Below are 27,916 nucleotides of genomic sequence, written 5' to 3' on the forward strand. Positions count from 1 at the left end.
TATAGCTGCAAATTAAAGCTGTATTTTTCACCTACATGAGGTTAAGATCTATGTATGAAATTTTGCCTCCCACTGTGCTCTAATCAGTAAATTCAGACTTTCTAATCCAGTTTCTGAGTTGGGTTTTTTAGCAAAAATCAGGATGCAAACCCTGATTATTTCGATATTTCTGTAATGTACAAATACAGCAAAAGTCATAAAATCATTATTTTTAGGACTGGCCTATCAGAATATCACAATGGTAAGGCCTGCAGTTTCTAACAGAGCTTTAACTTACATGTTTATATGTAACAGGAAGATGGTGCATTTCTACTGATACAACAAAAATGTCTCCTCCCTCATGACATGGATTTGGTTGTTTTATCCAGGGTAACGACATGTACGTATTAATACACAAATCTCCATCAGCTATTGCCCCTTTTCACACTCCTGACCAGAACAAATCTACATCAGAACTGGGAAATCTAGATCTCTGTGTAAGGAAGAGATTTTTTGCAAGTCAAGTCAACAGGAATGACCCTAACATAAACCCAGAGGATAAAGTACCACGTACTTACATTGCCTTTAACCACGTAATTCGAGTCATTCCTTATATCTCTTGCCAGGCCAAAGTCACAGATTTTTGTTATTCGACCATGAGTGAGAAGAATATTTCTTGCTGCCAGATCTCTATGAATGCACTAAATAACAAACAGACAAACAAACAAAGTTATTTCTTAATATTCATGACAGCCTGTTGCTCGGTTACATGCTTTCTTAACATAAACTTACTACATAATGCATTTTGTGGCAAGCTGAAAGTCATAATGAAGCAATGTGCAATTCACATTTGCAGCTAAATTTTAACACACATGTACCATGCCAGGGACAGACTTATTTTTCTCTAGCTTTTTATCAAGAAGCCATTGGCCTCTTTCCTAATACAGGAAGAGTAAGGAGAGAATGTGGTTTGTCTCTGAAATAATCCTTTATAAAGAAGACATTCTGACAGAGGGGAAAGGCACTGAAAAGTTGAAAATTGAGAAAATTACAGTAACAATTTCAAGGTAGATAAGTTAGAAAACTGAATCCCACTTCAAATGTACTCCTTTGGAAAGGCATTAAGTACAGAGAAGGGTTTTAGAAGTAGGCCTAAATATTTGAAAATGGTGGCAATCTTCATGTCAGAATCTTTCTAGGAACTGCCACACATTCAATGACCTTGCTAGGTTATGTTCCAGCACTCATTTGTGCGTGTGTTTGTAGCTGCAGCTCCAGGGGAGTGGCTGAGTTTTCCACCAGTCATGTTTTCTTTGTATGTTGCCAGAGCCCATCTGTATTTGCTAGAGAACTGAGGTGTTTCTCTAATGAAATAATCTCTTTTTCCATCTAGAAAGGACAGTGCTAAGCTCCTGCTGTGCTGACGGTACACAATCTGCAGGCACAGCTGTCTAAGAAATAGCTGTAGATGGTTCCATTTTTATCTGCTTTTCTTTTTCTTTAAAATATAAAACTTGTAGAATTCCCAACCAAATATATATACATGTATATGTATATGCAATATGTATTCATATATGTATATAAATATCTGGAGAGTTAAGAGAATCATACACAAAAAACAGTAGCTGCAGATCACATGATCTTTGTCCCGTGGCTTACACAAGAAACTGATTTTAAGGACGATTACTGACCTAAGGGATTCTCATCCACATCCCCTCCAGTATCTCCATTTTGCATATATAAAGCCAAGAGAGCAACTTCACTGAAGCAGTAAAGTGCAGGAATAGCCAAATGTCCAGCATCTCTGCCTTACTCCTCCCAAAGCAGAGCGATTGGCATTGAATAAAGGCTTTGTCCATTGGAGGTGGTCTTGTGATCAAGGCATCGTGTGGTCAATTAAAGGCTTATAACCCCAGGACAGACTCCAATCCCTGCTCCCTCACAGAGGCACTTTTATGCATCTGAGCCTGGACACACAGTTGAGTTGTAGAAGAAAGCTAGGTGCACTTCGTGATGCTGGGCTTTGAGGGCCACCATCCCTGAGGGCACAAGGCAATGTGAAGCATTTTATCCATCACCTCAAGCCACTCTAGCTCCCCGGCTAGTTTGCACATGAACAGAATGATTTGGGTTCGAAGGGACCTTGAAGTCCATCCAGTTCCAATCCCCTCCTATGAGCAGAGTTGCCACCCACCAGATAAGGCATCCCCGTGGCCCCATCCAATCTAGCCAACAATACCCAAAGAAGACCAAGTGTAGTAAGCTGTTAGCACACTGTAACTTAATGCTGCAACGAAGCCAGTAACTCTGCACTGCCAAACAGATACTGCGTGTTACTTCCCAAGATCTTGGGGCTGTGGCGTTATATTCATTACTGCCTCTGTCACTGGTACTACAGTCCCTCTTTATATTGGTGGAAAAAAATATAACAAAAACCATCACTGGGAATGAGGCACAGTGACTCCTGGGGTTATTCTGTAGGAAAATGAGATAAAGAATATGTGCGCTAAGCACTGGATGCCCTGAAAAGTGCAGGATGCAGCAGTCTGGTGAAGACCATTAAAATCTGTCTACTGGGACTGCTCTGGAGCTGGCAATAGACTGGAAACAACAATAACAACAACAACTGTAAAGGGTTTGAAGAAAGAAACAGTGGGGGGAAAAATGAAGCGCAGTTCTCAACATGGGCTTGCTGTAAATCAGAATGAGAGCCACATTTCCCAATATCAATGCAGGATCAAAGGATTACCTTAAATTGCTCAAGTACTGTTTTTTTTTGCATGTTATTGAAGGCGCACCTGTACAATCTTGTCACAATGTTTACACGGTTAGTAATATTTTGTAAGTAAAATGTAGGAAATACTATAGGATGATCATACTCATTAATCATTTAAGACTTGTGTTCTTTACCAGACCCTTTCTGTTAGGCAGTACCTCTCCTAAGAACCCAGAAAGCGTCTGCTACGCTCCCTGTAGCCAAAGATCGCATGTGGGTCTGTAGGCTGATCCTCTTTTCAGAAAATTAAAAATAAGATGTACCATGTACAATAAGCCATAATGCTAAAAACAACCAGCACATGGTGTGATAACCCTCCTGTTTAAGGCAGCGTGAGAAGTAACAAGTGCAGCTTTGTTTAAAACTGTACAGATACTCAAGGCGCTTTTAAGCAAACAGATAGCTTTTCAGCTGTCTTTTCACTGTTTTTTAGTTTGTAAACTCTCCAGAAGAGAATAAATCTGAAAAGCCTTAAGATTTCATTGTTTTTGAAGATGTCCACATGTTAGGCTTTCCTGGTTCTGCCACACATTCCATCCAATTGCTATACAGCAGAGAAGCCTGAAAAAAAATAGCTCCTCAAGCTTCCCATGGGTTCAGAGTGTGCAAAGCCATTATGAGTTCTTATGAAACTATCTGTGTGCTCCAGAAAGTGAAGGGCTGAAGATCAAGTCCCCCAGGAAGGAACCACCCAGGATCAGAAGGGTTCGTCTGCTACCTCCTAACATAAAAAATGAACTTACGTTTTTAGAGGCAAGGAAGCTCATGCCCTTTGCCACCTGATAAGAGAAGCTCAATAGATCTTCAACATCTAGAGCAAGTTCATCATCTTCCAACATGGAAAGGGTGACATCCTGATCGGTATAGGATCCTATGCAATATAAACACCAACAGCTTTTGAGTGGACCAGGTACCACCATTTAGGAACAGTTTTATCTTACATTAAACACATCAGCCATTTGAGAAAGTACTAGACTAGAGCCACATAAATAACCCTTTGCCAAAAAGCAAAATATAATCCTTACACACCATTTGAGTGTGGAAAAATAGATTACACTGTAATTTACCATACTGTCCTTTTTTACGCCTTCTCATACCACTTAATGAGTTTTAATTCTCCCCATCTACTACAGGAAAGTTTCATGTGAAAATATCCATAAAGCCTTCCTCTCTACACTCCTAGAAGAAAACAATTTCTCATCACTGTACTCACCAGATTTCACTGGCCTTTTTTTATCAGCTTTTGGGGGAACTGCATAAGACACTCCTGGTTTCATATCCATGTACTCATTGACAGCATCCCTGCAGAGGCAACAGATGAAATGAAACACAATTCAGGGGAAAAAGATCTCAAAAGGCATCCGAACAAAAAGCTGATGTTGCACCAACCTTCTGAATATAATGCTTTATAAATGATTGGAGAATCATGGCATGTAATGAAGATGAGAAAAGGCTAGTACAGAGACAGAGGTTTATCAGTACAGTTAACAGAGCACCTCAAAGTTAGGAGTTTGGCTCAGAAAAGCAAACAAAATCTTTTGTATCTATGCTGTTCATATAGCCTTCAGTCTATAAATGTATGACCAGATGTTTCACAGGACCTGTTAATGCTTCCTTCTTCTGCTTAGGCTGGCTTCTATCAGCATGTTTCAGCAAATGAGGTGGTAATTGAAATGCAGAAGATGAATGGTAAAAAATACTTAGTTTGGATCTTCCTGAGTCCCAGAAGGGATTAATGCATTTCAAAGAATCAGATCAGTCCTGAGACAGTTATCTGCTATATTTTTTAGGTCTTCTTATTGTTATATATAATTCAAATATACATACTTTCATGCCATATGGTTTATATATACATAGATACGCCCCTTTGGGAATGGCGGATGCATATCAGCATAGTTCACTTCATTGCCATTAGAACTCATACACATAGTCCTTCTTGATCCTCAAGTTTATGAACAATACATGCAGCCACATAGCTAACATGGAAAGTAGCAATGAGATCACAAACATCTTTAGCCACCACTAAACCACAGACAAATCTGAAAGAATTCAGCAGCTGCAATGTTGCAGTAAATACTAACAAAAGAATTTGGACAATACCTTCTAGTTAATACCTCAGTTTACAAAACATGTTCAAGCAGCGAGATTCCTGCACTGAGAAGAGAACACACATCCTGCAGCAACTCAAATGTGTGTGTTCATGGTAACTTTGTCACCAGCATCCCTGGCATCACCAGTTATCCACACATTGCCACAAAAAGCTTCACCAGCATCAGGCCCAGTTGTAAGAAAGGATTTTAACATCTCCTGAGAGGCTTCCTGGCTCTTTTGTGCCTGCCTATCAAGAGCGATGGGCCTACTGGGAGAGTGAACGGACTGGAAATAAAAATGGGTAGGTACTATCACAGCCCCCAAGTTGGTAAATTACATATCCCTCCCTTTGCAAAAAAGGAGTTAGCAGGAACTCTGCTTGGAAATGTATTCAGAAAGAACTTAGGCTTGTATCTAGAACAGAAGAGCTACAAATATACAGATGAAGTAACTGAAAAATAGAAGCACAAGAGCATTCTTCGAATGGTGACATGGGCTAAGGCACTGCACAATCTAATGGGCTACCAGTGGCAGCTCGCCTTTAACACTGGAAGACACTGTTTTTGTTGCTGAAAGTCATTTCTGAAGGCAGGAACTTGCAAGAACCCAAAATACTAACACCACAACACTGGGGGGATTGTTATTCAAGCTGCTAAATGAGCACTGCCAATGTTTAACAGTAATGATAAACACAAACAGATATGAAGATCAGAGCCAAGGAGCTGCATGAAATAACTACAGGAAATTTGACAAAGAAGTAAAACACAGAGTGTATACAATGAATTGAGCTCTGTTAGAATAAGCCACCCACTGTAAAAATCGTCTCTTTAACTAAATTATTTCCTTACACAGCAAAGAACCTTCAAAGCCTGACGCATGAAAGGGTCCTCCCAATTCCTCCTTCCTAATGAACCTCAGCATCCCCTCCTTCTCAGTCTCCTGAACACACGCACACTTCAGCAGGTCACACTTACGCTGTGGGTTCTGTCTGGTGCAAAAGGTTCTCATAAACAGCTGCTTCGGTGTGCTCTTCATGCTTTGGACAAATGAATGAATCTCGCTTCCGCCTCAGAAAATTTAAGAGATCACCATAGCAGCAATATTCTGTAATGACCAGCGTGGGCCCTGTAGATGTACATGAGGTTGAGAAAGCAGGTGGGCATTATTTCCAAAGCAGCAAACCTTACATAAAGATACCATTCAGCAAAGCACACAGACTGGTCTGTTAACAATCACAGTGCCCTACACTGACTAGACATGAAAAGTTACGACAAGCAACCCAGCCTCTTCTCTTTCACAGGCAAGTAGCTATTGTCCAGCAAAAGCTGCGTCACTCCCAATTAACTTCCACCCTCCCCAATAGTATTGCATTATACGAAAAATTAAACAAATAAGTCTTTTTCTCCTTCTTCTTGTGATAATGTTTCTGGCCAGACACATCTGTTTGATTTTGCTCACTTCCTGAAGGAAGTTATTTGTTCCAAACGTTCGAGTAATTCAGGCTTCAAACATTAATCCTTTTGATTCACTTCTGTTTACAGTAGAGCTTCACACTCCTTCGGTAATGTTTTGGAAATGATGTAGAGTGTTATATTCCTTAGTATAATAGGAAAAATCATTCAAATAGAACAGCCTGCTGAGACACAAAACTACACTGCACAAGGTCTTAGAATATTAAAATGAAATCGGAAGGGAGAATCAAGTCATCTCCAGCACGGATGTTTATAGATCAAATATATGTTTTCTGAGTGAATGACTGCAGCTATGGCCCTTGAATGTGTAATCATGCTGCGTGTTATTTCATCTGTAAGGTTATTCTGCACCACCATTTCTTAACGTCAACAGTTTATTTCCATTTTTCTGCAGTTCATAATTACAGCTTTCGTAATAGAGAACACAGCTTTTGTGGCAGGATTTGCTCCCAGACCCGCATTCCTTCAGCTGTCAGAGATGTACACTCGGGCCAGCGGCTCTGCTTTGTCGACTACTTGAAACTGCTTCAGCCTATTTTTAAATCATTATAAGTGAAAGTAAGAAACATTTCACCTCTGTCTAAAGCTACAAATTCTTAAAGCTCATTTTCTTTGAAAAATGATGGAAAAAAAACTTTAAGAGCAAATACCTGTGTAAGAAAAAACACCAACTTTCATACTTGAAAGCACCTAAGCCAAAAATATGGGACAGCATCGCTCTGTATCAGACACTGCAGCTGTTTGGTATCTTTTATTGTATATGAGAATAAACTTTTTAAAGTTTCTTATTTTTATATTTATTTTTTGATGGTAATATTAAATACAAAACTCTCAGGCTTATTTGGGAAATTCTTTTTCTCAGCTTTCTGCTTTTCAGACTTTGTGACTCTGGTGGTACCTTAACAGATATACTTGCCATCCACATAGACTGGAACACTGCTTACAGCAGGGCTGCTGACTGCACACCCTGGATACCAGCAAGTTCACAGCTCTTCTCATTTGTGAGAAACAGTGGGGGAGAAAAAATACCTTAAGTTTTGTAGTCTCTCAATAAAAAACAACAACCACACAATGGCTCGCAAGGAGAATAATAACACCCGTCATTTTCAGCTGCTGCAACAGCAGTCTCATCATTGTTTTTAGGATGAGCCTTAAACCAAGATTCAGTAATTCACAGATGACAGTTGTGATGATCTGCAACCCGCCTGGGTAAGACACGTTTTTAAGGTTTTTATACTTAGCAGCAATGGATTCTCCTTCGCAAGGTTATTCCTTCCAACAATAAAAATAAAAGAGCAGAGATAATCAATAATCTTCTGATACAATACCTCCAATAGTGCAAGCTCCAAGTAGATTCACGATATTAATGTGGTTACCAAGGTAACTGAGAACTTTTAGCTCTGACATCAAGGCTTCTCTTTCAGTTAAATGGGCGCTTGCTGCAAGGCAAAACGCAATGCTCAGTAAATAGCACCTACCAGAAGGAAGACAGAAAAAACTGGGCAGCAGATGACAGCCACTTACGTTTCAACATTTTCACTGCTACTGTCATAGCGGCATCAGATTTAAATAGGCCATAAGCAGTGGCTTCAACAACCTTTCCAAAAGCTCCAGCACCGAGAGTTTTACCTAATAAAGTAAAACAATACACTCTGTAGCAAATTAGAGCACTTCTCGAGGAAGGGATTAGAGTTTTGTTTCCTGGTATTAGGGATGCTAGCGTAGATAAATCTGCTTGCTTTGTGTCCCAAGGTAAGTATGAGCAGTTATCACTATTTGCATTCCTGCACAACATCGTTTTGAGAAAACCCTGCTATGTTTGACCAAGGTCTCATATGAGACCTGCAGGTTTCATCCCACAGATGAAATTAAATCAATATAAACTAACCAAAACTCAACCGGTTTCTAGGAAACTCCCATTTGTGATCATAAGGAAGTTGCGTTGGGTCTATGTAAACATAGTTGTTTCCATTTATTTCTTCAACAACTTTCCACTGGACTTCGTATTTGGGTTTCTGGGAAGGAAAGAGAACAGCTGTCACTACTGATGCTCTCCCACGCAGCTCCCACTCTTTCCTAACTTGACTTGAAGAGCTGTTGATTTTACCTGCAAATATATGTACACCAGGATCATGACTATGATGCACATCAATCCAGCGGCGACCCCAAATGCGATTAGTAAAGGTGTGAAAAGGGTGTGGGTACGGATTTGCTCTAGAGAAAAAAAACAGAGAAAATCCTGCCTAAATACTGAAAATGAAAAAATACCCTAAAAACAATCAAGTGAAAAAGCTTTCCTTGAGTCTTCTTTGTGTAATATCTTTTCAGGTTTCCACATTTCCAGAAGTGCTCTGAGTCCATCAGAATCCATCTTTAGGACATGGTTGGAAAGACCTGGCACAGAATCCACATCCTTTGCTTCACTAGAGCCTCAGCTCTAGGTGTGACACTGAGATCAGCTAGTATGTACTAGCTGATGTACTAGTATGTCAAAGAAGGAAGCTTAGCTTTCCTAGATCCTAATTTCCTCCCCCAAGAACAATCTCTACAACCCAGTCTTTGAAAGCAGAGGTTGTACAGGGTTGAGAAGGACTATGGCTCTACCCTGACTGTAGTTTACTTGTATGTTATATCTGGGTAGTAGAGAAAAAAAGCAGCAGCAGAACGTGATTTTTCCAAAGCAAGCGGAGATTTACAAACACATTTTGATTCATCTGTGTTCTAGTGCTTTTTTTTTCCCCTACAAACCCACCAGTACTGCTACAAAATTCATATGCACTTTTTTAGTGTGTTACTCCTTTCACAAAAGCAGAGCCCTTACACTCCAGTCAGTGCTGAGACCACACTTTCCTGAGACATAGTAAAAGACAGACAAAAATACAGATTATCTTGAAAGAGACCCTGGCATACAGTTTAGGACCTAGACAGTCAAAACAAAGACAGGAGAAGAAAAAATGATAGAGAGAAGGCAGACCAGTGCCATGCTGCAGGTGGTGTATCCCTGGTCTAGACACTACACAGGCAGAAGAAAACCAGCTAACTACTGCTTTGTAGTTCTGAAGATGTTATCACAAATATTAACTGAGAAGAGAAAGCTTTGATAGGCAGAACTTGTACGGTAATATATTATCATACATTCTGCCACAGAAATTTTATTGCGAAATAAATTCATCTTAAAAGATGAATTTCTTTAAGACAGCAAGAGCCGGACAGCACCGGCATTCACTCCAGAGATTACCTTTAATAGCAAAGTTGAAGAAAGCTGAGCTCTTGTCACCATTGCTGGATGCCTCACAGCAGATGGTCCCAGTGCTCCTGAACATGCTGGCGTTAACAGTGCTCTCGACCAGGATCCGCTCAAAGGATGGCACAGATGAATTAGTGTAACTGACTTTCACATCCATGGGAGATATCGTTGGTGAGTCAAAACACCTGGGAAGAACAAAGCTGTCAGTTACCTGCTGAAGACTGCCTTCCCAGAATGGCAGGTGATGCTGGGAAGGCAGCTAGACCACCAGGAACTCAAACAACATGGTTTCACAATGAGACTCAGCTGAAGATCTTATCCTGGAAACTTATCCCACTCACAGTGCCTTCTTATCTTCCATGTAGTGGTTCAAATTGACAGAACAAGCTGTACGGATACCCTGAGGTTTGCACATGCCGTTGGCTAGGGATATATACTCTTAAGTCCACCATGGGTCTTGTAACCATTAAACCTGTAACCATTAAATCATGGAATTATAGAATGCTTTGGGTTGGAAGGGACCTTTAAGATCACCTCATTCTAAACCTCCTGCTATAGGCAGGGACACCTTGCACTAGATCAGGTTGCTCAAAGCCATGTGCAGCCTTGCCTTGAATGTTTTCAGCAAGTGGGCAACCACAACCTCATTGGGCAACCTGTTCTAGTGAAATGATGCAGGTGGGAGACCCATGACTTGCTAGTATAAGATTTGCAACCACAGTGCAAGCCAACATAAATCTGAAAATGTGCCTCACAGACGCTCACTTCACAGTGGAACTCTGCAGGCCTTTTGGAAACGTGGTAACTAGGCATCAGGTTTTACACATCATAATAACTTCAGACTTGTTTACTTGTCAGACGCTTCACGTGAATAGAAATCTAATTACTTTATGTCTTGAAAAATTATATCATTACACAATAAGACAAAAGATAACAGCTGTATTCACAAGTGATTCTGTGACTGTCATTCTGTGAAATTGGATAGAGAATGTGTGTCATTTGGGGCCAAACTGATCTAAACATTAGCTATCCTGCAGCCCAGAGAAAGCTTGGATTAAACTTTTCCACAGCAGAAAATGTTGATTATTCTCCCTTAAAGGGGAGGGAGTATTGAAGTGTACTGCTCCCTTCCCTTCAAACCACTGCAAACAATGCAATACCTAAACTGATGAAAACAGTGATGCAATGTAACTGCTACCATGTCATTTTTCAGCCTTAATTTTTAATTGTATATTAGTGTTGTATCTAGAATAGGTTTTGGACACTCTGGTTATTTAACTCACCTCTGCTCAGTTCCTGGGCAAAAATACCAGTAAATGGTAGGGGCTGGGAATCCAGCTGCCACACACTGAAGAATGCCATTGCTGAGTATATCCAAGGTAAGGATCTCTGGTTTTGCTGCAACACACACAAATGAGAGTATCATGTTAAAGGAGCACACAATTCGCATTGCCGCATGCTCATCACTCCAGTAACTGGAGTGTGTTATTACCCATAGAGTCAGGGGAACTGAACTTCCCACGGTCCCGCAACACTGACAAGCTGTGAAAATCTCTGTTCTTACACTGAATGCTTCCATTGGATTTCCTTACCTCCTCCATACTTTTGATCTGATGAAAGATCCTAAACCAGCAGAGCCACAAGCTGTACAGAACAAAGTATGTGTTTTAAATAAGAAGGCAGTTCCAGTTCTCGCAGAGGAATTTCACCAGCTTCTAACAAGGTCAGTTTCTCCACAGCTGTGTGTCAAACTGCACCTCTCCTGCATCTGCCCTCCATTAAACATTACCACCACAGTCAGGAAACAAACTGCAGCACAATACAACCAATGCGTATCCCTGTCCCACAGAGGGCACGCGTCCCAGTAAAACACTGGCCTAACAGGCTCACCATCTGAAATGCCACATGTGGAGGAAGCTAATATTTGGCTGTCTGTATTAGCTGCCCAAGCTGTAATTTCTGATTGCTCTGGTAGTTTACAAAGCAAGGCAGCCAGCTGGTGCCCCATGCTATGACGCTGCATTCCTTGTCTCTGTACTGAGGCTGGTGCTGCATGCAGTTCGGAGCTGCTGTGGTAAGTATGATGGGAAAGCAATTAGGTGGACTTTGCAGGCGTAGCCCAATGTCACAGGCCTTCAGGCAAGGACAACACCTACATGGCTCTGGAAGATATTAGAAAGATTTATTTATTGGAGAACTAGAATTAGAAGCCACAGCTATATTAGCTTCCTTGCAAATTAAAAATAAAAAATTAAAAAAGGCATTAATGGCAAAGCCAGACTATATGCCACAGATGTCGCTCACTTGGCACAAATTAATAGTCCATTAACCATTAATATAACTTTACAAAGATCTAAGATGAGCTTCTAACACTGTAGGAAGTTGTGAGACTGCATTGACAACTGTGGAAGAATGCAACTTATTTCAGATAAAATCCACGTGCCAAGACTGCACACCGTTTTTAATGAATATTCTACTTGCTGATTAAATTGGAGGCAATAAAACACACGTACACTCTCAATAACGTAGCATCTCCTCATGAGTCATGTTACAAGAACTGAATGTTCTTTCATTTCCAAATCCACATGCTGTGTCTTATGCAAACCACCCAGAACCAAACACTGTTGCAAAATGTTGAGACGGGTTTTCAGCATTACTCATTTGGAGTAGAACTTTTTTGATAGCAGGCAGTATCTCGCACAGTCTTAGCATTCATGGATTGTAAGAAATTCAGCTTTCCTAAGCTCCTATCAACAAGATTGAATTGTGAAATTGTAACTGTGTGTTTAGGTATACGATGTGTGTCAGGTAGTGTCACAACACCACACAACTCTGTGCTACGTCCCAGCACCTCCAGTCTTCTCTTAATGATGCCCTGAACTTCTCATTTCACCATATCTGAACTGATTTTCAGCTCTTATCAACGCTGATTCTGAACACAGCAAAGATTTGAGAGAGGTCAATTCTCTTTCAGCTCAGTGCTCTGTATAACAACATTGTGGGTTCAGCTGCTTTTTATTACCGATTTCTTCATGATTAGCACAGGAAGGCAGATGTTTAAAAACTAACATTTAATAGGTATTATTTTCTACCAGCACAGAAATACATTTCCTTCCACAGCCCCATTTTCTGGACTGGACTGAATCTTTCCATAGCACCACAGTGACTGCTCATTTGTCCAGTGCATACAGCAATGACAGGAAGAACACAGAGCTTCATGTAACCTCTAACACCACAACCAGGTTTCTCTTTGCAGCATAAGCCCCACCTGCACAGACAGAATTTTGTTGACTATACATTTAGCCAGATATTATTTTGCATTAAACTCAGATAATAGCTGGAAGATTCCTCCACTAATTGTTAGATGCATGGTAACTTGCCACTCTGGAGATTTGTACAATTTCTTAATTGTAACTCAGTTCAGCTCACTGCTTGTCAAGTTGTAATTTTCCCTTTGGCTCCTAATTTCAGAGCTCTTTCCTTCCCCACTTTGTGTAACACTCTCTATGACTGACTACATTTTACTTTAGCAATTTAGTATTGTTTTAGATTAGCATATGCAATTGCTAAATGTGTTCGAATCTGAAGTCTTTCTGCACAGAGTCTCTCACATCCTTCAGCAAATGCTTCAGCATCGATTTGTGTTTACATGAAGATATCCCCCTGATTATGAATCCTGTTTTACCTGTTTGATTGCTTTCTGCTGATTACATGCCTGAGCCAGACTTGTAAACAGCAGAAGCTAGATCCCAGCTATTTATGCAAAGTTCCCAGTGACAACAAGGCCAAGTCAGGACACATGATTAGATCAGCGTCTGTCCCACCCACACCTGACTGACCTTTTGCAGTTACTCTGCTATTTGAAATAGTATGTTATGTTGTTGTGCAGTTTGTGTTTCATACCTAAATGATGAGCATATTACACACCACTGAAAAGAGGACATTATTTTTATCTCTTTGAGGGATCAACCTGCTCCGACTTCCCTTTTTGAAAGGAAAAAAAAATATTTGCAGTAGTTGAATCAAAATACCAAAAGAAACTCTTTCTGAGCCAAGTAGATCAAATCCATCCATTTCAGCAATGTTGGTAGCCCACCCAGGGTCACACTACGTGGTAACCAAGGTTCTGCTGAGGTGGCTTCAATCTCTTCATTTCATCACAGGACTGACCTTACTGCTTCCAAGACTTCCAAGTTGATAACTCCATGTTGAAACAAGAATGAATGATACCTGAATGCTGCTGGTTGCACAGGCAAGCCTTTCAAAACTACATCATACACACTCTCTCTTACCATGGCCATAATGCTTCACCATGCTGGTCCTAGAGTGGTTTCCTAACCATGACTGCATGAATTTCAGCCTTTGTCAAGTAGTAGTCAAAAGGAGCAACATGGAGTTCTACACTGAGAAAATTCCCCCTTCTGATTGTGATCCGCACTCATTCAAGATGGCAAAGGATAGCTAAGGTTGCCATTGCTCTCACCTCAAAAATCCCAGCTAGGGAAGTGAATTCACAACACAAATGACTGCATGCATGGAGAACAGAAGAAATGCCATGTTCTAAAAGGAGTCCAAATGATATTTCTAGACCCAAACTACAGCACTGCAAATACGTTACTGATACTTCAGATGATGACATTCATTGTCAAGTGGGAAGAATTCAGAAATGAGTATCTAGGGTTTTGTGCACATGCAGAAATCTCGGTGCTCCTCTATATGAGCCCATGCCCAGAGAAAGGACTATTACTGCTAAAGCATTGCAATAGCGTGTTTGCAGCATATACTGTTACTATACTTTTTGTTGTCCAGGGTTGAAGGCATTGCTGTCTACCTTGTATTAGTTTTCCCAGTGTGCCTGCGGTCCTTAATCTTTGCCTTTAGCAGCTGCCAATATCTGAGAGTAAGACATTCTCTAACAGGATTGCTCTGCCACAAAGGACGGTTTCCTGAAGGTTTCACTTAATTCATTTTCAAGTTTAGCCTTTGTCTTTAAGAATACTATTTGGAACTGAGGTTAATGCCCTTTTTTTTTTTTTTTAATAAGCACATAAAAATGACAGCATGTGCATTTGTAAAGCTCTGCAGATTTCTCCTAAACAATGGAGATCTACATTGTGATGCAGAAGTATTTCCATGCCAGAAGGCACAAATGAATAGTTCTACTTACAATTTTCAAGTTGTACATCCGACTGAAACAACTTGAAGAAAATTAGTAGCTCAACTTTGCAGCCAAAAATGCAAATGATATGTATGCAATCCTTGTACCTCCTGCTCCACCTTAAATTATCAAAGGTTTATAGTACATTCTCAGTTTTGAGACCATATTTCCAGGTGCTACTTTTTTTTTCCTGTGTAAATTATCTGTCTGCTCTCCAGTAACCTCTGGAGGATGTTTGCCAGAACGTAAGGTCATGCTGGATAGTAGGTGGATTTGTGTAACTACTCTGCACTTTTATATCTTGACATTTAAATAGTTTTGCAGCATGTGCTTCACTTCAGAAAGCCTCTCATATGCTGAACCACGCTGTGACATCTTGTGCATACATTATGTTGTATAAAATACAATTACTGTGATAATGAAATATTTCAGACTGTTCACTTACTTTTCACATAGACATTAAATGTTACAGAGGAGCTGGCATCTGAGTTGGACACAAAAAATGTGTAAATGCCTCCCTCTGTTCCTTTTAATCGGGTAAGGTGAAGTTCGCTTGTATAACTGTAGAGCAAAAAAAAAAAGCATTAGTGATGCTCAGAACTTGCCATCAATCGCTGCACAAAAAGCTAAGATAGAAATTAGTAAGGCACCATCTTCTGCATACACCGTGTGGTGGTGGAGGGCCTCCATGCTCAAACTGAATTCTTACTTTAGCTTACAGGCAGCAATGGAATCATGTAGGTGAGCTGGAAGGCACGCCGGTCCCTCAGATGGTGTGTTCAGCTCAGCGCTACTCCACACCCCAGCAGGAAGACTTCACACCGGGTACTGCGATAAGCCTCATTTCGGCAAGACCTTTCAGAAACAATTTTCTTGCCATCTCCAATTTCAACTTTTTGGAGCGGACTCTAATTTGCTGTTTCAAAGTGAAATCAATAGCACTTAAAGCTGTTCTTATTACCTGTTATTGCCCACAGCCTTGAACTTGACATAATGGTCCGATGAATTCTGCAACGTTTCGTTCATGTACATCCAGACTTCTTCCTTTGGTTTTGGATACGCCTCATATTCAACTGTTAAATTTCCATTTTGTCCTGCATTTATGTCAATTGTGGTATTCATTGTTGCAAACAAACGGACAAATCCTTTAGCTGATAGCCATAATAGGAAAAGAAAAACAATTTCAGGGCCATTTAGGAGATTGCTGGTACTCTAACCACACTTATGCTGCTTCAAGATCAGTGATCACACATTCAACTGTGAAACAGGAAACCTAATCTATTAAGAAGAACTTAGGCCCTCACCTGCTGAAACCACTAGCTATATATTTAACAGTGAGACACAGAAGAAAGCAACCTAGTATGCTTTAACAGAAAGGATTCCATCTCCTGGTGCTAAATAGCCTTCATATGCTTCTGGAAGAATGCAAACATGTGCTTGATCCTACTCCAGTGTTTACATTCTTCAAAAAATCAGAGTCACTAACAGTATGGCACAAAAGAAACACTAAAAAAGAGCAAGATAAATCGATTGCTTATGACAACAGTAGAATACTCAACGATTCTTTGTCAAGTGTAATTAAGAATGACATTACAAATGAAGCTATTATAGACTGCAATTAGAGAAAAATGCACTAAGTCCACAGGCCTGGATAGCAATTGTCTCAAGCTAAGGCATTTCTGTTCATCTACTGCTGGGTCTTAATTTTTTCTTTGGCAGATACCATTTATCACTGTGTAGTTCCATTCCAAAATACTACATGGAGCTGCATCCTTACTGCGGTGGTTATCATTTCATTAATGAACTCATCAGCTTCAGGATGACTCACTTTGAAAGACAATTTTTTTCAGTCCTATTACACAAATTCATACGGGAATTATCAGTCTGACAGACAGACTGCAATAACAAGGAAAAAAGCTTGAAAAAGCTGGGAAAGCTTGAATTTAGCCTCCAATCAATCTCAAACCTCTGCCTCTTCTCACTTTCTGGTGATCAAACTGCTGTAGCCAGCTGGGCACCTGAGCTCATGAAAATCGAAGGCAACGGGCCTTGGTGAAACCATATGGAGCTGACAGAGCACTTGACAGATGTTTTTAAGAAAGGAAGATGTAAACTCACAGCAATCAGGTATGATATAAAATAGTCTCTGTTATTAAAAGAGAGAGAGAGAGGGAGAGAGAGGTGGTTTTAAACCTGAAAACTTAAGATTTTTATTCCCTTTGAGGCCTTTTTTCTATTTCCTGTACAATCACATATTCAAAACAGTACCCAAGAGCCTGCAAAAAAGAATTTATTTTCATTCTGTCAATGTCCAAAACACTGTTCTAGACACTGTTTATGGTTACATAAACCAACAGTTTTTATAAGTAACCAGGAAATGTACCAGCATAACCTTATTTATCTGAAACCTTTTGGCTAATGTTAAAGCCACAGTGAGTTAGATTCTGATACAATCCGAGGGTCCCTCCAGTTTGCTCTGCAGATCACTTCCCATGATGCACGGCTTAGAAAGATACAACTAAATTGACAATGAATGACGAAAAGAAACCAGGAGAAAGAGTTTATTTATTTTAAAACAAATTTGAGAAGGTTTGGGTAGAAAAACATCCCAAAAATGAAATATTCCTGCTTTTCTCTGTTATTTTTTTACTAAGCACAAAATTTATATTTTATTAAATACAAGCTCGTTGGTTTATTTTCTGCTCTCTACAATGCTGCACTTTATTTTAGTCATCAGACTTCCTAAAGTCAGTCCTTTTTAAAACCATATTTGCATGCATAGTAGTCCTAAGAATTCTTCTAGGTAAGGACTTCCCTCCTCTTATAACAAAAGCCTTCACATTATTCTCCTTGGGGAAAAGATTTTCTTTCATACTTAATACAGTTTCGCTCTTTTACATATGAATCTAGTCTATTCTGTTCTTTAAAAAAAAGAGTAAAATGTGTCATGAGCCCTACCCCCTCAAACAGTATAGCAAGGTTAAGTGCACTCAGACTGCTGCAGCTAGGCTGGAGATCCATCCACAGAAATCAAGTGCTTCTGTTTTCTTTAGGTTATTTGGGAAAGCAAATCAAGCAGCGTTGCAGGTGTATCTCAGTTGCCCTTGGTTGTCTTGACGTTAAGGAACTGAAACTATTTTAACCAACTACACAGACTTGGTCAGAATTGTCAAGCATATGTCCTTAATTAATCCATCAAGTTAGCATTTTTTGGCAGCTTGAAAATTTGAATGGCAATGTATATCATATAAGCTAATATGAACAGAGGTTTAAGTGACACTGTTAAACAATGGGAGGAGGGGAGTTTGCTCACCATTAAGGGATATGATCCCCCAAACTAGGGAAGTGATGGATGCTGGATTTATCACGGTGCTGAGCTCCAGAGCCATTTCATGCTGCCTATACACACTTCAGTGTTCCCCACAGCATTATTTTAAATACAAATACATATATAACACCTCCTGAATAAAAAAACATTGACATGCCAATGTCAGTGAAATTTCCCATGCTTGGAAGGCAGGTACTGAAGATATGCTTTGTGCTTCTGCTGCCAAACTACTAAAGCGTAGGAAAAGTACTAGGCAAAGGTAAATTACTTGCTTCATTAAGACTGGATTAAATTTTAAATTAAACCAGGAAAGGTGAGAAAAAAACGGAGAGATGGATACACTGTTGGGTGGTTCTAATATTGCAATCCAATAACATGCACAGGGCTGCAGAAATTAAAGTAGTTGCACACTACATAGCCCTTCCTGAACCACCCCCATATGGCACCAAGTCTGCATTAACCTTGTAATGAAGTAACTCACACATTCAGGTTTAGAGAAAAGGAGTGAGAAGGAAGGGAAAAATACTCAGAATCTTCACTTTCCACCTTCCACAGTGAGAAATGTTAAGATTTCTATATGAACTATTTACCTAGTGCTTTCAAGGTTACAGTGGCATTGGTTTTTCCAAAAGGGTTCTCTGCTTGGCATGTGAATTCTCCAGAATCATTAACTCCCACTGAACGGATGTTCAATGTTAATTTCCTTTCGTATCCATAATCACCCAAATTTCTGCTTTTGCTTGTAACAATCTGTCGGTAGAAAAAAACAATTAACATCTAAAACACTGTGTATGCAGCATCTTTCCTCGATAAATTAAAAATAGAAGTAATTATGACTTCACTGTATTAATATTCATAACTTTAAACCGGAATAATAAGCCATCACGACAAACCTGTCACTAGAATCTCTCCATGCAAAACAAGCGTTTGATCAGCTGTCTTTGAGAGACAATGTCCTTTCCCAAGTTCTACCCCTTCCCCTTGTTCTCCCAGTCTCCAAACCCCACTCTGGGGCACACTTCTGCTGCACTTCACTGCTTTCCCATCTGATGTTTCAAGACAGAGTGCTTCCAGCCCCACAAAGACCTGGAGAACCCACCTGAGTGAGACCAGCCCAAAACACAGAGCTGAAAACCTGATTTCTTTAAATATTTCAGTCCTGTGGAGAAAAGAGTATTGTGTCCAAGCCAGATCTAGCTCACTATGGCTGGACTTTTAATGACAATGAAGGTGGAGATTTGACAGAAGGTTTTACTTGTACAAATGAATCACAGAATCATGCAGTACAGTTTGGGTTTTCTTTTCTCTATGGAGTTTTGATTCCTTCTGAGCTATATGAACCACCAATAGAAATCTGTTCTGCGTGGAAGTGTTTGCTTACAGCAATTTCCCAGTTTTCAAAATGGTGATAGCTCCATTCAACTTCTTTCCTTTAACCTATTCAGGAAAAATTCTGCATATGTGAATTTTATGTCTCTTCTGTTTCTGTACCAAATGTAATGTGATGATGGTCAATATTTAAACAATAGCATCCCCTGTTATTTACCAGAAGGAACAGAAAGGTCAAACTTATTTAGCCAAAAACATTTTCCTTGTGACTTTTACTCATAAAATGAAAAAGCGTGAAAACTTAAGGTAGGATTCCAGTTTCATCACATCCTAACAGAGAAAAACGGAGGGAGAAGCAAGAAAAGAAGCACAGTCCTTAAATGAAATACTTGCTGTTGACCTTGGCACAGAACCAGACGCTCCATCTGCAGGTCCCATGCTATCTTTGCTAGTGCCCCCCTAGACCTTGGAGCTGGGTGATGGGAGCCACAAGCACTTAGCGAGAGAAGCTGTGAGAGAATCTGCGCCAGATACGTGGCCCCAGGGAATAAGACTCATAGTCTGCTATTTGCCTGAGGTTGTGCTATTTATCCAAACATCACACAATCACAGAAGCTTTTTTTTTTTTTTTTTTTTTTTCATGCACATGTAGAATGAAAATTATGTATTCTAGTTACTGGTATTAATAGTAAAGTTCCAGCCAATTAGCATGGGAACATATGTGGCAGGAAGTTTCCAACAGGTCTTCACAAGGGCTTTTAATTCATTTAAATTTTGGGGTATACTCAGAAGAGTAGAAGGTATCCTTAAGCACAAACCAGTGCCTGCTGATTCCTGGGCACTCTCTTATGGATAGATACCCAGCCCTGTGTTTCAGGCACCAAGGTGACCAGGGGAGGGGACCTTTCTGTTGATGGTCTTCAGCGTAGCTGTGCTGCCAGCAGCCAACACCCCTGGCATATTCAAGTTGTCAATAATTTAATTCCATCATGTCAGCGGCAACTTCAGTGATCACTACAGGCAGTTCACTAGTTCATTTTTCTCACTAACTTTCCTAGTTAGTGAGGCGCACCATATAATTTAAATGAATTAATCATTCCTGTGACTGCTTACTACTATTCCTGTCACATACAATCCCATGCTAATTAGCAGGTATTTTACTGTTAATGATAACGACTAGAATATGTAATTTGCAGTCCATGTGTTGATATTTGCAGCTCCCATTGATTGCAATGTGATGTGTAGGCACTCCGTGCTTCCGTATTTAGGCAGCCCAACAGAGGTCACCTAAACTTCACATTGAAGAGCCAAACTTTAGCTTCTGTTTATAAAAAGAAGACAGTGCTGATAGTATCCCTCTAGCTATGCTCAGTGACTGTGAAGGCCCACACGGGCACGGGACAGCCATTGAACTATCACCAGTCTGTAGGATGTGCCCCTTTGGGAAGGCAGCAAATCCAAATCAACCCCATGCCAGTGATCCAAGGCAAGAATATGAACATTCACAGTTTGTGTACTGCACTGAAGCACAGAAGACATGGCTAAAGGCACTCACCCCACTTTTGTAAGAAATCCAACTAGCTTGTACGCTGCTATCCACATCCGTGATTATGCATGTAACTTCAAATTCTTCTCCTTCTTTGAGAAGCTCATAGCTTTTGGATAAGGTAATGACTGGGAGAGCTTTGTGAACTGGAAAACAATTTAGAAGTGCATTACTTTTCATTAGCTTCAGAGTTTCCAAGGGGGGATAAAAATCAACAGTCATTAACTTTCCAATAAAATTTCAGGCCTCCGAGAGGCATTCAAATTTCTTTAACATATTACACACTTGTTTCTTCACAACAAGCACATTTCTGCTTCAATCTCCCTTCAAATTAAATTTCAAGTTAGGTAATACTTGTTAGAGCTTAGTAGCTTGCATGATAAAGTTGAAAACATTGAACCATCAGTGAGACAACTCATTCTTCGACAGCAATTAAAACGTTGTACTCTAAAAGCGCAGTGAAGGTCAGACACCAAAGAACTGCAGCCTTATATTAACTGCAGCTTCAAAATACAAAATGGAGCAGCTGACACAAAGCACTGCCTGGCAGGTCCATAGCAAGCACCTGGTACACCTGCTTGGAAGTTTCCATCCCCAGGCAGGGCACATGCAGCTCAAGGCTTTCAGCACACCTTCCTCTGACAGCACCACAACCTCTGCTCACAACGAGCATGCACTGAAACAGGGGTGGCAGGAGCCATGGTCACTAACACCTCAGTCACCTGAAAGGTAGGTGCTTACGTAACTTGGGATGGTCTGTTCAGGAAAATGTCACACATCTACAGCCCTGTGGGTTAGCTACACCCTAGTCATAACTCAAGTATACTTGAGGACTACGTGTCTCCTACCCAATAAAGCTCTTTGACTCTTTGGATCTTCTACAATTTACTTTTCTTAATACCTTCTTTAAGTTTTTCTCATTTGTAGGACTCCAGGCTTGTGCTAGGAGAAGTAAACTTCTCACTGGTGCTTTTATGCAGCAAGACTCACTTTCAAATTGTGACTGCAATGTATCAGATAAGGCATTCCAGACTCTCTTCCTGCCTCCGACACAGACTTTGTAGTTGTATTAAGTAAATTATATAAAACTTAGAAAAATGCCATGTTTTGCATCCATTCATTTTTTAACAATAATGTTTTCCTCGTATTGCTGTAAGCAGTTATGGGAAGGAACAAAGAACCATGTTTGCTCTCTTCAGATATAAATGCCCATATAAAAAAATCACCCCACAGCAGTACCCAGGGGACATGAGGAAGCCAGTGCAGAATGCATGCTGTGTTCTCACCCGACAGCAACATCTAAGGACCAAAAAAAAAAGCCATAAAGCCCCTCATTGTTTACAAAAGGGCTGGACGTAAGCACTCCCTGTGTCAGAGTATCAGGGTAGCATATGTCTGAGTACGCAGCACAGTTCCCTGCTTCATGGGCCCCTCTCATTCAGCTCAGGCTGGGGGCTTTAAGTGCCATGATTATGACTACAAAAGTGTTGCCTACTAGAAGTGCAAACTTTAGATAAGAATAAAGTGGGACTTTTCACTGTTATGGATTTGGCATTACAGCACAATAATGACAACAGGGAGGATGACAACACCATGGCACTATTTTGCTGCTGGTGGCCTCCAGCAGATGTTTCCACTCACTAAACACCTCTCCTCAGAAGTGGAACACAGTGCCTGGGTCCTGCAGGCCACCTACTGCTCTGCACCATCACAGGGCTGCCAGAAACAGATGCCAAGCCCTGTTGTCTGAAGTCACTGCTAGATCCAGCAAGTACAGGCTTCTAGCCCATAAAAGTGAAATATACCAATAGGACAACTTGCATTCTCCCATGTCAGAGACCTGTCAGTTGTGTCAATCAACTGTTAAGCAGTTTCCTTCTTTGGCCATCCCTGAAAAAAGAGTTAGAAAAAAACCTGTTACAGAGCAAACACTAGAGAGAGCAAGAATGGACTTGAGTTCTTAAAGACAAAGGAGAATGCCAGAGATGCCTGCACAGATTAAACTTTTGTTCTCATTAATTACAATCTTTTATTTATCATTAAAATACATTAAAATTCTCAGTATTAATTTCCAAATAACCAGGAAAAAGGCTTCTTCAATTTGCCATATAAGCAGGAAAAAGACTTCTTCAATTTGCCATATCAATTTGCAGGCTTCAGACAGTCTCTGCTGACCACTCCACAGCTGAGGAGCACAGGTCCAAGCAGGTCAAACCACCACAGCCACAAAGCAAACAACTCCATATCCCCTTCTCTCACTGTTGGAAGGGCAGCCCTCCTTCACAAGCAGCAGGGTCTATACTCATGGAGGCTGCCCATCAACTGCTCCTAGCATCAGTCATCATTTGAACTGGAGGGAGAGCCCACTGGAAGCCTCTCAGAAAACACAGGGATGGTCATCGGGATCTCCACCCAACACTCCCCATTCAACAACAACCATCTCAAGGTGACACCATGGCCATGTGAACAGAGATGCACTTGCAGCAGCAGAAGCAGCACAGCAAATATCTTTGCATGCAAGCAATTCTCCCTGGCAAGGCCTCACTGCAGCCTCTGCAACTCCCACACATGTCAACAAAGACACATGTGCAGCTGGAGCATGTAATGACTTTAAGGAGCTCAAGAACTATATGGAGAATAAACTGATGTAGTTGAGCCAGCCTGACTTAATGAACCACTCCCTCTGCTTCCCTTGGGAGTATTTACACAGTGGATTAAAAACACACAGTGTCATCACAGGCTCCAAACTCCACACAAAGCCTATCTGCAACACACTGTGCAGCGAGGCAAAGGGATTTCCTCCTTCCTAAACCCACTGCCCGAGGGCGTGCAAAGGTGAAATGTAAGGATTAATCTACAGGTCTGCAGAGGTCTGTGGTGCATCAAGCTGGCAACACAACCCACTCGTGACCTAGGAGCACAGTTGCTGTCATGACCATGAAGATGGAGACAAACAATGTCCCTGTGTTCCCTCAAGCTCTGCCTCTGCTCAGTCTCCCTCCTTCTCCCAGGTTCTTCATGCTGTCATTTATGGACAAGACATGTGAGTCAGGCATACAAATCTCCACTTTGCCTGCACAAGCCTGTTCAAACCTCAGGGCAATGGTTTGTCCTCCAAGTTAAACAGCACAACCTACATTTCTTAAATAGTGAAAAAAACATCTGGAAATCACCTTAAACAGAAGACAGGAGTGACTGTGGCCAAACCTGCAGAATAGCTACAACCCAAGTGTCACAAGACAACCTGTGCCCTCACACAACTGCTGTCTGCAGCATCAGACGTGCCACAAAGCCACTGCTTGGTGCAGAAGCACATCAGGCTTTGAGTAGAAGACTCCATAAGTCCCCAGAAGAACTGCCACCCATGGGAAAGTCAGAACACAAGGGGAAGTTTCTCATCAGAGCACCTCCATCAGCTCCTAGGAAAGGAAGGTGAAAATCAAGTGCTCTACAAGAAGAAAAAACTCCAATGTTACCTGGTCTCACATTCAGGAAAATGTTCTCTGATATTTTCTCAACTCCATTATGCTTTGCCAAACACTGGTAGCAGCCCTTGAATGACCTCTGTACATTCTTTATAATGATGCCCTTCTGCGGATTGGGAATGAATGTCATGTTTTTGGGGAGAGGTTTGCCATCGCATTTTCTCAGGGTGAAATTTACAACATTTGGATCTGTTAGTGGGCACACCAGCAGGATGTCACTGTCTTCTTTCCCATAGATCAGAGAATCAACAAGGAAGAGCACATTCGGATCTGTAGGAAACACATGGACCTGTTAGAAAAGCTGACACTGTAGAGGGTATTTCTGATCATCCTAACACTGCAACTAGGCACTTTCTTCAAATAAAAGTTTTACACTTAGCCAATAAAAATCAGCATTACCCAATTCAAGTTTTCCGAGAGACATTAACTTTTGTCTTAAAAGAGCAGCACAACAGGAGATGTGCAGTAGCATTCAGTACCAGGCACAGTAAGGAATAACGTGCACTAAAAATAATCCTACTGCTTCTTTGTTTGGAGATGGATTTTTACTTTTTTTTTAAGCTCCAAACCCCCACCATCCACCCTCACCAACAGTAAACAGATTTTCACAGACCATTAAAAGTAATTTGCTTTTAGCTTGTGGCAGGGCTGTAAGGTTTCATGCCCACAAGAGGATTCTGAAGAAATTTATGAGCAAATGGAAGTTGAAAAGCACCAAAATTACGGTTTTCACTTCTGTAAAACACATAATCTGAATCAACACACATTGCTACCAGAGGAAGCACCAAATAATTTCTCTCTCTCTCCTCTCTAAACCAGGGGTATTTTTAGCCTCTGTAGAAGAACCTAGATATACAAACAGCATATCTGACTGAAAAATCATCAGGTAATTCTTCCCAAGATAACTTTTCTAAAGCATTTCATCTCAGCCAACCACACGGCTGATGACCTTGAGATGCTAAGAACCTGACCATTCATAGCAAACACAATAAAAAAGAATGATGAGATGACAAACACCCCGTAAAAGCGTATTTCAACTCTCACCTGCCCTCCCTACAATGTATCATGAATTAGGACTTCAGAAACAGAGGAAGAAGTTTTTGTTTTTACAAGACTAGCCTGGTATATCTTCAGTGGCTACAAATCAAACAAGCTATGACATAACTGAGAAGACTTAAGAGAAGCCAGTTCAGATGACAAACAATATTAATTTGGTTTAAGACAAGAAGTATCAGGTTGAACAGAAAGTACAATGTTTAGCTAAAGGTTGTTAACTACCAAAAGTGTTTTCCAAGAGAATGAGGATATAGATTTAGCCTCTTTTGATACTGGAAGAATGCAGAATCTAAAACCTTTGAAGCATCAGTCCAGAGCTAGGACGGAGACCACAAACAGAAATGGACACATAACTGATTGCTTTCCTCAGAGTCCACTTCCTCCTCAGTACAAAGAGAGCCAAGATATCTTCACTCTATGGAAAGCATGGCTCCCTAGGGGAAAAAAAGCAGGTGTTTCTGAATGCAGAACACAGCAACTTCAGAAAAGGCTTTGTTGGTGTAAGGAGATTCACTAAGAAGCTTTCTTCTCATCTTCCATCTCCTCCCAGAAGGGAAATCTCACATTCAGAAGACGTGAAAGGATTCTCCATAGGGAATCCTGATATAAATAAGGCTGCTTGTAATCATGTTCCTTTCTTCAAAGCTTACCACCCAAGGCATACTTTGTGATGCATGTGCCTTCTTTGCTTACCTCAGATTTCCAGCACAAGATGTGGAAGTGCTTACACATGTGTCATGTCAGACACTGCCCATGTCTGAAAAGACTCGAAATCAAGAATAGACAACCTGATCTCTCATGAAAGTGTTTAACTAACTGAATCTTCACTGAACTTACTCAGACAGGCACACAGGCTGCTACTGTAGATGCAATATAGCCACTTTCTGCCAAAGCAGAGAGGTGAAAGACGTACATGCCTACAGTCTGTCAACACTGTATCATCCTTGTGATCAAGTAGATCTAGATCAGCATATGAGATAAAGACCTGTCACCATTTTTTGTGTCACCTGGGGCTGTGCAGGACTATGGCTCTCCTTCTAGAGCTTTACTCTTGGTCCTGTTTTCACTTCATTTTCAGCTTTACAAGCACAATGCATATAGGGTGCCTATAGCAACTTCGTAAGTATCTGAGCTCATGGCACCATCTTCAAAGTGCCCTGAGATGTTACTGAACCACCACTACAATGGCCATCCTATTGCAAAATTATGGCCAGTATCACAAACATTTATTTTACTGTCAAGAACCTCACAAAGTGAAGCTTGAACATTTTTCACACCATTAAGACAAAGAAGTTAACAACGTATTGTTTGAGGACTACACAGCTTCTCTGATGCTTTGGTAATCATGCTCAGTGGGAGGGCTGCCTGCTACACTAAGGTGAAGGAGTCACTGGCATAATGGAAGACACAAATGTATGTGTCCATCTATCTATGATCACAGCTGTCTGGTATAATTACCATGCCCTTCATAAAACAGTCATGAAAGATAAAGTCAACAACAAATGTCACGTATGGGTAAAATATACGCCAGATTTCCTTTGGTCATAGTCTAAGAGAAACACAAAAGGTCAAGAAAAATCATCCATGGTAGCTGCATGGTTATTTGGACAACTCAGGGGCTATGCAGTTGTGTAAACTGTATGTCAGTATGTCAGAAATCTCTCCTTGAGAAGACACTCTTCACTGTGCTGTGATGGTAGATACCTTGCAGGAATTCCTAAAGGACTGGCAGATTTCAAGGGAAGCTCTCTGAAGTAGCCCCTATTGGATGAGGAATGTAGGTGGAAGCTGCAGAACTTTTTTCCATCAACATTTCCAGAGCTAGGTCAAGCAGATACAAAACAACTGTCTTCCTTAGAAAGAAAAAGGGAATGCCAGGAAAAGAGAATGCCAGGAATGCCAAGCTGTCAGTAAATTGGCATCCTGAGGACAGTTGATGAAGCCACAGATCAAGAGCCAACAAAAGTACAGAAGAAATCTGAATAAAATGCTGGACAAAAAGGAGGCGTAATAAAGGATTGGGAAAGAACATCAGAGCAGAGGCATTTTTCCTCAAGACATTTCTGAGCAGGCAGAAGGTAGATCAGGAGCTAGAGGCATTTGTTACCTGCTGGCTTAACCCTGAGAGTGCAGCCTCAAAAAGCCAAATCCCTTAGCTAACTGTCTCAATAAATCAAAAGCCTGGGGACAAACCTTACGTGACTCCATACTGATGGATGGCATGGAATTAAAAAAATACATTTCCATACATAAGGCTTGTTCCCTCACAGTACGACTGACACACACAACTGATTTAGGTCACCTGATTGGCTTCTAGATAGAGAGCTCTAGTATTATATCTCACCACATAACAACAGTGACGTATAACAAAACTCATCCAGAACTTAAAACCAATGAAAAAGCTACTGCAAGCAATGACTTTGTCTGTTGGACAGGGTAGAAATTTTCT

At 40.7% G+C, this 27,916-nt stretch overlaps 1 protein-coding gene across 1 annotated transcript in view; it reads right to left on the bottom strand.

The window, feature by feature from the left end:
• Window positions 1-27,916, bottom strand: part of KIT (KIT proto-oncogene, receptor tyrosine kinase) — a 51,263-nt gene that overhangs the window by 5,856 nt on the left and 17,491 nt on the right. The window contains exons 3-17 of the mRNA XM_015862359.3: window positions 24,403-24,681; window positions 20,936-21,072; window positions 18,642-18,801; window positions 15,685-15,874; window positions 15,169-15,284; window positions 10,849-10,963; window positions 9,557-9,750; window positions 8,426-8,532; window positions 8,207-8,333; window positions 7,843-7,947; window positions 7,647-7,757; window positions 5,821-5,971; window positions 3,969-4,057; window positions 3,499-3,626; window positions 558-680 (exon numbers count right to left, since the gene is read on the bottom strand). Coding sequence (XP_015717845.1) covers window positions 558-680; window positions 3,499-3,626; window positions 3,969-4,057; window positions 5,821-5,971; window positions 7,647-7,757; window positions 7,843-7,947; window positions 8,207-8,333; window positions 8,426-8,532; window positions 9,557-9,750; window positions 10,849-10,963; window positions 15,169-15,284; window positions 15,685-15,874; window positions 18,642-18,801; window positions 20,936-21,072; window positions 24,403-24,681 — 2,132 coding nt within the window. The remainder of the gene's footprint in view (window positions 1-557; window positions 681-3,498; window positions 3,627-3,968; window positions 4,058-5,820; window positions 5,972-7,646; window positions 7,758-7,842; window positions 7,948-8,206; window positions 8,334-8,425; window positions 8,533-9,556; window positions 9,751-10,848; window positions 10,964-15,168; window positions 15,285-15,684; window positions 15,875-18,641; window positions 18,802-20,935; window positions 21,073-24,402; window positions 24,682-27,916) is intronic.

The sequence above is a fragment of the Coturnix japonica genome, chromosome 4 (assembly GCF_054131305.1).
Source record: "Coturnix japonica strain WE chromosome 4, WE-NBRP24, whole genome shotgun sequence".
Lineage (NCBI taxonomy): Eukaryota > Metazoa > Chordata > Aves > Galliformes > Phasianidae > Coturnix > Coturnix japonica.